This window comes from Gobio gobio, assembly GCF_949357685.1.
Source record: "Gobio gobio genome assembly, chromosome: 15".
Taxonomy (NCBI): Eukaryota; Metazoa; Chordata; class Actinopteri; order Cypriniformes; family Gobionidae; genus Gobio; species Gobio gobio.
The window spans coordinates 47,049,735-47,061,669 of record NC_137108.1 but is presented as its reverse complement, the minus strand read 5'-3'; the positions used below and the strand labels follow the sequence as shown (position 1 = coordinate 47,061,669).

Sequence of the window (11,935 nt, the reverse complement as noted above, 5' to 3'; positions counted from 1 at the left end):
ATGGCTATCCACCTGTCACTCGAAGTGGCCACGCCCTTAATTATGCAGAACTTTAAGGCTTTATATAATGTAAACGAATGAGTTATAAAAAAATTCACCCCCCTCACAGTTGTCATGAAGAGCAAAATGAGCCGTATAGACACAATTTGTACCAGGCTGTAAACATGTTTTATTCTGCTCTAAAGTTGGGCATTTTAACATGGGGCTCAATGAGATTCTGCTCCTTCTGGATCCTGTTCCTAGCGGCCAGTCGATGAATTGCAGTTTGAGGCACTTCCGTATTGGCTTCAAGAGAAACTGCGGGAGGTTGCCTAAAATGACAAAAATATGGACGACGCGACTTCATTGACTTCCGCTGACCAAAGTTGAAGCTTTCATAGGCCCACTCACAGCGCTGACATCTTGGGACCGAGTCTGCGCAGTAGCGATCTCGGGACCGGAGTTGCGCAGTAGAGAACAGGAAGTAGAGGCGCGATTATCAAAAGCCCGCCCACACTCTCGCAGATGCAGAACAATTAATTATGTTGGTGTGAAATAAACAGTTATGGAAGTGTAGAAATTAAAGCTAAAGCTCCGATCTCCTCCCAAAAATCCAGAAAAAAGTCCGTTAGTGCCTCAGTGACAAGTTCACTCAGAGAAGCCGTCAATCTCAGCTGTCAATCATGACGTCACACCCCCGTTTTTATAGCATCAAATAACTCACTAAAACTAAACTTATTTAAAAAACGAACACTTGAAATGAAATTATTGTAATTAAAAACTGCCTAAAATGACAGAAACCATCTTTAGGAAACGATTATTTGAAGTGTAATTAAATTGTTTAGTGTGTCTCGCGCCCATTCAAATACATGGAGGCGGGGTTTAGGAGCTATACTGGGACCGGCCACTGGGGGGCGATCGAGGCGCGAAAACTTCAATTTCTGACTAGAGCACTACAGGCTTGGGTGCAACCAAAACAATACAGTTACCTGATTGGCTGTTAGCCTGTCACTCCCTACGTTGCTTGATTACCAGAGAGCAAGTGCCTTTGTTCATGCAGCCAAACTTGCTTCTCGCAACCTCAGGTTTTTTCCGACGAAGAAAAAAAAAATTATCTAATGCATTTTTTATTGATATCGATTATGTGTCTATCGCGATACATATCGTTATCGTTTTATCGCCCAGCCCTAAGTGCAGGCAATGCCAGTGTTTCCTCTACAATGTATTCACAGCGGCGACTGCAAAATCTTCACATGATCAGTAATATCACATTCACTTACACACTGTAAAAGAGAGAGAGAGAGATTGACGATGGCCAGAGAACTAAACAAAAATGTAGTCTGCTTACACTTTAGAGCCGTAATATTAATCTTATTTTATTTTCGCTTCCGAGGATTATAAAAAGAAGATATGAGGTAAAACTATTATAAACTGTGCTCGCGCATCGTCTAGCACAACTTCCTTCCCTTCATAGCGCGCGCTGTAATTTCTCCCCAAACATGCCTTTAACGTCAGATTCAGCACAATCTGTGATTGTTGTCAAATGCACTCTCCACTTTGGCTAAATTGCAAAACGTGTTTGATTAAATGAAAAGCACAAGAATCCGCGCAATAGACGCTGTTACCAAGTTCAAGGCGGTGGGTGTGTACACCGGCCCGTGGCATAGGCGGAATAGGCAAATGCTAGGGGCGCCACTCATCTATAGGGGCGCCAAAATGTATTACTGATACTATTTTATTCATATGAATTTGCAATATTACCAAATAAAGCGCAAAAAACTTAACCAAGTCCCCCGCCTCTTTCCGGTCCACCTCATCAATCTCCCCCGCCGAGCTACTTGACGGGCGTCAGAAATATAACGCGCGATCAGTTTAACGTTGGGGAGATTTGTTGTGTCGCGTCGCCTCTCGCCGCATCTAATGTAGACAGGATTACTTTCATTTTTTAGGGCGCTTGGTCGCTCGCTCAAGGTGTAGACTCTGATGCAGGGAAGATAAGGGATACACTGCTCTTCTTATTTAGTATTTTTGTCTTTCTAGTCTAAATATTTAAAAATTCTTACATCAAGATGCATTTGCTAGATAAGTAAAATTATATTTTTTCTTAAGTGAGTTTATGCTTAAAACAAGCTAAATGATCTGCCAATGGGGTGAGAAAAATAATCTAGTTTCTGATTGAAATCGTGTTTCTGTCCCAAACAGAAATAAGATAATTTTTCTCACCCCATTTGGCAGATAATTTAGCTTGTTTTAAGCAAAAACTCACTTCATTTAGATTTTTTCCCCCCAGAAAACAAGGAAAATATATCTTATGTCATTTTACTTATCTAGTAAATGCATCTTGATTTAAGAATTTTTAGATGTTTGGACTGGAAACAAGAAGAAAAATACTAAATAAGAAGACCATTTTTTGCAGTGTAAAGACAGAGGTAAAGTGACGTAGGCTAATGAATGAACAGTTTATTTACCTGCATAGAAGTAAGATACTAATGTTCTCTGATTAATTCCTTAAACTATATGCAAGCAGCCGTTCTGGGTTCTCCAGAGGCCACAGACAGTGTGATTTTGTACAAAAAAAAATCATATCTGTTTTTTAAAACGCATGTAATATCACTTTTTTAATAGCCTAATGTTTTTATTCTACAGTTGTGCAGTTTTAAGGGGACATATGGCAATTTTAAAATGTATTTGCCGAAATTAGTAATGATATTTATATACAGGTTTATTTAGTATAATTTTATGTAAATTTCACATTAAATATCAAAATTTCTCAGTTTAATTCATGGTGAAAACATGAATGTGCATAGTTTAGTGGAAGAAACTTTTGCTAGTTCTCAATGAATAGTTTGTGCATGAATGGCAGATGCACTCTTGCTATTTGTGTTTAGGCTGTAGGTGCTATTTTTGTATAGTTTAACTATCATCAGCCTTTAAAAAAATAAATAATAATAATATCATGAACATAATGACGGGGTAGAAAGGACTGGACATCATATAAAACAACTATAAAAAAATAAAAAAAACATCAATGCATTACAAAAATAAAACAGTAGCAGTGTTTCCACAACTTAGACTGTTAACATGTAGTGCTAAACCTTGATACAAGGGGCACCAAGTAAAATCTTGCCTAGGGCAGCAAATTGGTCAGGGCCGGCCCTGTGTGTGTGTGTGTGTGTGTGTGTGTGTGTGTGTGTGTGTGTGTGTGTGTGTGTGTGTGTGTGTGTGTGTGTGTGTGTGTGTGTGTGTGTGTGTGTGTGTGTGTGTGTGTGTGTGTGTGTGTGTGTGTGTGTGTGTGTGTGTGTGTGCGCGCACGCTGCGAAACGGACCGACTTGCACATATGCTTCTTGTGCGCGACTAAACCATCAAATACACAACAAAATAGCCTATATCTCAAAATGACAGGCTTGGAGAGTATTCACTTAAACACAGTTTAGCTTAAATAGTTGGGAGAAATTAATGGGAGAATGATATTAGATCTGTATTCGGTCTTAAAGGGGCAGCATCTAATAAACCTGGTGACGATTGAGCCATTAATGTGAATCAAACAACAAAAGGCAAAGAGAAAATTACTTGCAGCTCTTGTATGATATGTGATGCTCTTAAAAAAAATATATATATATATATAAGCTAGTCACCTTTTAAACTAATTAACATTTTAATTTGGATTTTAATGTTCAAAATGTCTATTCCTATTCACAAAACTTGCCAGAAGTCATGGTTCAAGGGGTTATTTTTATTTATTTTTTTCTTCCAGAGGTGCATGCCCCCAGACCCCCCGACGCGTGGCTTGGTAACAACCTCCGGCACGTTGCTGGAAAAATTTCTAGGGGAAACACTGAATGCATATTATCTTCAATGCATGTATATAACGAAACGAAATATATGAAAACCCGCCCTCTTTTTGTTTACATTTAAAAAAAATATATATATATTAATATGATTATCACTGTAATAAAATGAAATATGACATGAAACAAAACCCAGTCTCTTTTTGTTAAATGTCAGTTTATGTGTGATCAATAATAGCCATTATAAAAGTATAAGTAAAAGGTATAAGAAACTATAAAATAAATAAAGCAATTCAGTCAAACAAAGTCAGTGTTAGGAGACTACGGTTAAGTTTAATAGCTTACAAATATAAAGTTGTGAAAATTCACTTTGCCCTCAGACAAAACGATCTGTCAGGGAACAAATGATAGATTAATGAGAGCAAAGATCAGCCGTTAGATCTAAACCAGACGAATCATATCTTATGTTTAACCACTACAGAGACATCAGAGCCAGTGGCAGACGTCAGAGGGATCAGAGAGGAAAGGCTGTTCTCGCCAGGGTTAATGAGCGCCGCTGATCCACTGGAGCTCACAACTCCGAAAACGGCAGATCAAATTTTCAAAAAGGTGCTCTCTTTATAAATAAACCACAGATTTGAGCTTTAAACAACTACATTCTCGCCTGAAAATGACTTAAAACTATATTTTGTGAAACATTAACACTACCAGAGGGCTCTTGCTAATTCGTTTAGCCACAAAAGGGCCAAGCTGGTATATCAGACTTTTGTCCAGTCAGTAAGACAGCGATAACATCTTTTTTCGATATGAAGGCTTCGAGTGTTGTTCTTTGCTCGGGTTTTAACGAAAATGAAAAATGTTTAAAGCACTTAAAACAGCCGCGATAGCTGATTCGAACGAGTGATGTTCCACGGCTGCATCCATCTTTGTAATGTACAAAATCTGCTTCACCGTCGCTGCGCTGTCGTCATCGTGTAAAGCCCGCCCCAACGTTTCTGATTGGTGCCGCAATTTCGACGGATTAGAAATGGGCTTGAATGGGCTCTTTGCCAGACTACTTGCAGAGCAAATCTAAATTTGCCGGAAGTAGTCTGGGTTTTCCCAGGCTAGGTTAAAATGTGAACGGTACCCAACCCTACTGATTTGTAACAGTCATATTTTGATTAGAAACCCCATAACATTTTCCTGAGATGTTGATTTATAACTTTAAGATTTAAATGATAGTTACAAAATATCATATTTTCATAAGAGTGCTAAATTTGATCATTCAGTCATTTTTAAAGACAGAGGAGTTGTTGGTGAAATGGTATCTGTGAAAAGCCCTGAATGTGCTCTTTACAGGACACCCAGACTCACCTGTGACGTATGCTGTCAGAGAAATTCACTCAAATATAATGTCCTCGTACATGGACAGTGGCACCCAGGAGGTTAAAACAAGCTTGCACAATGTAAAATAACTGATTTCTATTTTAATATATATTAAAATGAAATGTATTCCTGTGATCAAAGCTGAATTCTCAGCATCATTACTGCAGTCTTCAGTGTCACATGATCCTTCAGAAATCATTCTAATATGATGATTTGCTGCCCAAGAAACATTTATTATTATCACTGCTGAAAACGGTTTATATTTTTGTTTAAACTACGATACTTTAATGAATAGGATCACTTTGCATAACCATCAGATCCCCACAGAACGCATCACATATTTCTAAATCCATAGATGAATGGATGCAAGTCAAGGCTCTGTAATATTCCATCGTCTTTTTAAAAAGATTGGATCAGTTGCCACCACATTTAGGGGGGTATTACCCCACAAGCGGTGTAAGTGAACTCTGGGTTGTTCAAACAGAAGGGGAAAATGTCAGAACGTCAATGATTAAACTCCTCAGTGAATATAAAAACTGGAGTGGAATGAACGTCCTCCTCACATTGTGTTGAGCTTCTCAAAGCGGCCTAAGGCTCTTGCCCATCCGATCAGATCAGCAGCAGACATGGCCTTCAGCGGAACATGGCAGGTGTACGTTCAGGAGAACTACGAGGAGTTTCTTAGAGCTATTCGTGAGTATTTGCGTCCCATTTACCAGAGCCTATAAAATAATCAGGGTTGTGTTTCCACAAGCAGCTAATGCACGTGACGCTGTTGGGAAATTGCCTGTTACTATATTCATAAAGTCAAATGGAACGGAAAAAAAGCCAAAATTTTAACAAATTAAAATGTATGTAAAAATATACTTGGAAACAATAAGTCAAAACTTTAAAAGCAATGAAAACTATAATTTTTTCTCATTCATTTATTCACTTATCCCTGACATGTAGACTATGGTTCTGCTATATCTTGCATGTACAATATGTTTTGTTCTTATTAAAAGTGCCCTGCCACACGTATTTCATTACTTTTGTGGGAATGTCCGAAGTTCTACCATGGACTCAGTAACATTTTTTGTGGAAAAAGTGCCTTGGTTACCTTGTGTCAAGCCATTCTAGCGTGCTATAGAAAGCCTGCAGGAAGACTCGGCTTGATTTGCGCCAGTTCTCATTAATATTCAACTAGCTAAGCTGCTTGACTCTGATTGGCTAACAGCTAGCCAATGAGAGCCAGGCTATCAGCATCCTCTATCCAGCGCAACAAGTAGAGGAACTTTGTTTACTATCGTCTGGAATGGCTGCAGAAATGGCTTCTTCAGGTATATTGCCATATATATGACGATCAGCCATCCTTGCTGTATACGAAGACTGTCACTGACCTAGACGAATTCTGTGGGCGGGGTCTCAACTGGACGAGCTCATGAATAGTAATGAGCTCAGGCAACATCACGTCAGACTGACCCGCTTTTGTAAATGGCCTGATATCTCCGCTTATTTCTTTTCAGTGGCTAGAGCTGACAGAGGAGGTAGCACATCGTTTTCACATTCACGACATCACACAAACACATATGGACCTAGAATTTTTTTTAAACTGTAAACTTTTTTTTATTTTCGGTTTCGGTAAAAAAAACGTTTTTGTGTGGCAGGGCACCTTTAACATTCAATAATAATCAAATAAAAAATAAAAAAGATGGGAAATACTAAGGTTTTGGGAAACTTTTTGGAAAATACTATGCTTGTTTTCCACCACAAATAAAAAAGTTAATTGTGAGTTCTCACAATTCTGACTTTATTACTCGAGATATAAACTCGAAATTGCAATAAATAAAGTCTGTGAGATATAAACTTCGAGAAATGTAAAGAAAAAAGTCAGAATTGTGAGATGAATAGTCACAATTACCTTTTTTATTTTTATTCCATGGCGGAAACAAGCTTCCAAACCATATGGGATGTAATGGGCTAATCATTTCATAATCATCTCATTTGAATAGTCTTTGCATATGGAGGACAAAACCTGCAAAAACAATAAATAAATAAATACCCAAAATTCTACATAAATATATATAAATAAATAAATAATAAAATAAATACATACATAAATCTACATATTCCTGCATAAATAAAAAACATTAATAATTAAATGTGCGAGACGATAAATCATTTAATAAATGTTGGGGGAAATAAAACAAATGTTAAAAGAAATGCTAAACTGAAGGTTAAGCTTTTTCATTATAACTGTTTATTCATTTTTGAACGTAGCTCGGTATTTATTATTTTCCTAACATGCTAATGAGGTGTCAATCAAACATCAAAAGGCGGTCTGATGCCACCATTGGCTGATGTTTGATTGACACCTCCTCATTAGCATGTTAGGCCTAGGAAAAATAAAAACCTACATTCATAAATTAATAAACGGTTAAACTTTAGTTTAGCATTTCCTTTAAAAAATGTATTTACCGTATGTATGTATATATATATATATATATATATATATATATATATATATATATATATATATATATATATATATATATATATATATATATATATATATATATATATATATACAGGAATATGTGGATTTATGTATTTATTTGCACATTTATTTATATATTTTTTATGTAGAATTTGTGGAATTATTTATTTATGTATTGCTTTTGCAGGTTTCGTCCTCCATATTTGTGGCTTTTGTAGTAGGTCACTCAGTATCTGTGTGTTTCTGTTCCTTCAGCTCTGCCAGAAGATATTATTAAACTGGCCAAGGATGTTAAACCAGTGACAGAAATCCAACAAAACGGCAACGACTTCACCATCACATCCAAGACCCCCGGGAAAACCGTCACCAACTCCTTCACCATCGGCAAGGAAGCTGAAATCACCACCATGGATGGCAAGAAGCTCAAGGTAGAAGAATATGCATAATTCATTTACACCTTTCTATGAAGTAGATTGTCTGTTGATATTATTAATAAGACCAGGAGTATGTATTGAAGGCAGGGTCGGCCATTTTGGAGAGGCTAGAAATAGCGAGCAAGCTTTGAAAGCATAAGATCCCCACCCTCCCTTTAGAGCGTCTACAAAGCGTCACGAGATGTCTCAAAGCACATAACATTACAATAATATGAACATAAACAACTTAAAGAGCACTGACCTGTACCACCTTACTGCTGCAGATTCATTTCACCGTTGATAGTGTTGCTATTTTTCAGTTAAATAAATGTTCTATATTTTAGTTCAATAATATTTATTTAATATTTCGAGGAGATCTTTTGCTACTAAATACTATTTGTGCAATAATCATGGTCCATTAGTAACCACCTAAAATAATATTTGTATAATTTATATTACAATTAATTAAGGTTAAAATAGAGAATTCAAATGCAAAGAGGCAAATTATAGTCAATTTGTGGATGTAAAAATTATCATTTTCATTTGTAATGCCATGGTTTACCCACTAGGTGCCTGTATGGCACTTTAATCAATATACATGTATCCACTACTATAGACTAGTCTGGCCATGAGTATTGCAGGTCATAACTGCTTACTTATTTTTAGGTTTTGCATTTTAATAAATATTTAGACATGATCAAACACTAGATTTTTTAAATGTGAAGTTTAAGAAAGTTAACAACTTGCATCCTAATATTTTTTTAATGACACTTTCAAATAAAGCTAAAAAAGGCACTGCATTCAACAAAAAATACAGTAAGCTATATGCATTATGAATTGATACTGAATCAAGATCGAAATCTCACTCCAGCTTGAACTTAAAAGTCGGCAACCCTGACTAAACAATAAAATTATACTTCAAATACATTTTTTCCAAAGATGGTTTCTGTCATTTTAGACAGTTTTTATCACACGGTTTTTTTTTTTTTTAAGTAAAATATCCAAAAACCACTAGGATAGTGTTGTATATTTTGTTCAGTTGAGTACTTACAATATCCCAAATGTTTCCAACTATTTGTAAATCGTGAGAAATTGCTATTTTAACCAAGGAACCGGGACGTGTGAGGGAGTCGCCTGTCAATGACATCATATCTGCGTTCCCTCGATTTCCGGTTTTATTTTGCAGAAACGCTTTACTCTCACTTCAGTGTGAACAAGTGTCATAGCATCCGCCGAACAAACGCACAGAGTAACGTCATCACATCAACACACTCAGATGTGTCTAATATGATAAACAGAGCTGCGTTACCTCACACTCATGACCGGAAAAGCGGAAATGGCGCCAGCAACTGTGGCATAATAAAAGTCCCGCCGGAGACTATGGCATAATAAAAGTACCACTGCTCGCGAGGTGTGTGTTGCGTTCATCTTATTAACAATCGTTCCAGCGGTTCCTCAGCTCCACAACACTCACTCCTGCTCTGCTTCATACTACAGTAACATTAATAATCTCATCCATGAACATGATTTCTGCCCGAGTCCTATCCTGATTCTTTTCCACCGGCTGTGAAGTGAAGACGACATCTCCCATGAATCCGTGCTCAAACGTGGCGTCATCAAACTACGCCTTTGTTTTGAATAGGCGACCTCTAGTGGATGGAAAAGTTACACAGTGCAGCTTTAATTAGTTAGATAACAGGGAAATAGACAATCTAGCATAGCCTAACATATTGTAAGTCAAACAGCAACAGTCACTAAAATAACTACTCAATGGTAGGCTGAGGCTCATTGAAAAATGATGGTAGTAGACTAGCGCTACATCTACTAGACCAAGGTTAGGCATTTCATGTATTGCTATCTCCTGAATTAGTTAATCAGTCCCTCAATGATCATGTTAACTATGTCTGAATTTCCACCACGTCTGTTTTTGAATCAACTTACCTGTTGAAATGTAGATTAGGCTACTGCCGAATATTTACCATAGCAGTTTACTAGCGTTGCCATAGGAATGCTTCAGCTTTTGCCACCCGGAAGAACGTCTATTATTGTTTGAATTATAGCAATGACTGTACTAATCAACGATTGGCTGTTTCATTCAGAAGGCGGGGCTAATTCGCCATATTGGGCTTTGCACTTTCTCCCATTCATAAGTAATCGGAGAGCACCGTCTTCATGTATATAAAGTCTTTGGTATAACGTTTCGGGTTTCCATCTCTTCCAAATGTAAAAAAAAAAAAATTGGACCACTTAACTTACTCTGGTGTGTTTCTTTCTTCCAGTGCATTGTCAAACTAGAGGGAGGGAAGCTGGTCTGTCAGACGGATCGATTCTCTCACATCCAGGAGATCAAGGGAGGAGAGATGGTTGAGGTTTGTACTGGTGATCTAATATGCATTGCTCAGAGTTCACAACTGTCTACATCTGTTAAATATGAACATATGTAATATATTTGTTTATTTTCCAGACCCTGACAGTAGGAGGAACCACCATGGTCAGGAAGAGCAAAAAGAACTGAAGAGTTTAATAATCACTGGCTATTTAAATAAAGCTCTGATGTATCATAATAGTGTGAGTTTGCTGTGTTTTGTTTAATAACACTAGCTTTCAATAACAAACAGTTCCAGCAATGGGATGGTTTATGAATGTGGGTTTATATTTTTGAAAGTTTTTGTATAGAAACAAACCATAGAGTCTTGATCAAATATAAAACTACAGAACATTTCCACTGTTATTGTACAGAAATAGAAGATGCAATTCATTGAACATCAGAATTAATGTATTGTGGCATGTTTTCACATTCTATGGTTTATGCTTATTTAAAAAATACAACAATTAGTTATAAAATTCAAAATAATTAATGAAACAGCAAAATGTAAACGGTAACAGAAATAGCCAACTGTTTGGCCAGCATGTAAATAAAGTGTATATGAAATTGAACCAATCTGACATTTAATTAAAATAGTTTTGTCCTGAAAAACAGTTCAAATTTAAAATACAAAATAAAAGAAAAAACACATTTATGGATGCTTTCTACACTGTACAAAATTTCAGGTCTCCAATTTAACATTTTCTAGTGACTGGTCACATCTTAATTTTTTAGTTGGCCAAATTGAATTTCTGTGAATAAAATTGTATCAATTTACAGAAATGTAATTTGGCCAACTGAAAAATGTAGATGTGACCAGTCACTAGAAAATGTTAAATTGGAGAGGCCTGATATGTTTTACAGTGTATAAATACATTTTATTGGTTTTAAAGATGTACAAAAACAGCCAGCAGGATAAACAAACTAACTTACAAATATGCAAATTAACATTAAACAATAATTTTTTTACAGCTTTCTTATTTTTCAAACCTAATATTGTTTTTTAGGTATTTTTGAACTAAGGCTCATCTGTTATTATTAATTTATTCATATTATTGAAAAATGAAGAAAAACAGCACTGCATTTTAAATAATCATTTTTTTTTTACATTATAGCTCTCAATTTTTTTAATCAAAAAAGAGTGTTATTAATATTAGAGAACACAAGAGAATACATCCTAAATGTAAAAAACAGTTGTACGCTATAGTGGGGCTAAGAACATTTTAACTGCTGTTTGCTTCATAAATGCTCCATTTCTTTCTTTTATTTACAAGAAAACTTACATTTGTGAACATGGAATTTTACCGAATAAAAATTTTTTTTTTTTTTTAATAACCTCTTCTTTTATTAACCAGAGAAACTTATAGTACACAGCAATGTGCATATTAATACACAAAAAAAAAAAAAACATGCCAGAGAATCCATTGATTCAGTAATCAAAAAACTGTATATAAATATTTAAATACGACAAAAGTTCTTTCTTTTTATTGACAACGTTCTCCAAAAATAATAAAATGTCTTAATAAAATAAATATTTAGCTTGAC

General features: G+C 35.9%; 1 protein-coding gene across 1 annotated transcript; it reads left to right on the top strand.

Moving 5' to 3' along the window:
- The first annotated feature begins 5,659 nt into the window (after positions 1–5,659).
- Positions 5,660–11,721, top strand: fabp10a (fatty acid binding protein 10a, liver basic). The gene is made up of 4 exons (XM_079837589.1): positions 5,660–5,829; positions 7,868–8,040; positions 10,305–10,394; positions 10,490–11,721. The coding sequence occupies exons 1-4, from the start codon at positions 5,763–5,765 to the stop codon at positions 10,538–10,540; spliced, it is 381 nt and encodes a 126-aa protein (XP_079693715.1). The 5' UTR covers positions 5,660–5,762; the 3' UTR covers positions 10,541–11,721.
- Positions 11,722–11,935: the final 214 nt, after the last annotated feature.

What these genes read in the sequence shown, in the direction of transcription:
- fabp10a (XM_079837589.1), top strand. Translation starts at nt 5,763, where the DNA reads ATGGCCTTCAGCGGAACATGGCAGGTGTACGTTCAGGAGAACTACGAG. An exon ending in GGAGTTTCTTAGAGCTATTC is followed by an intron (nt 5,830 to 7,867) that starts GTGAGTATTTGC and finishes CTGTTCCTTCAG; the next exon opens with CTCTGCCAGAAGATATTATT. An exon ending in TGGATGGCAAGAAGCTCAAG is followed by an intron (nt 8,041 to 10,304) that starts GTAGAAGAATAT and finishes TCTTTCTTCCAG; the next exon opens with TGCATTGTCAAACTAGAGGG.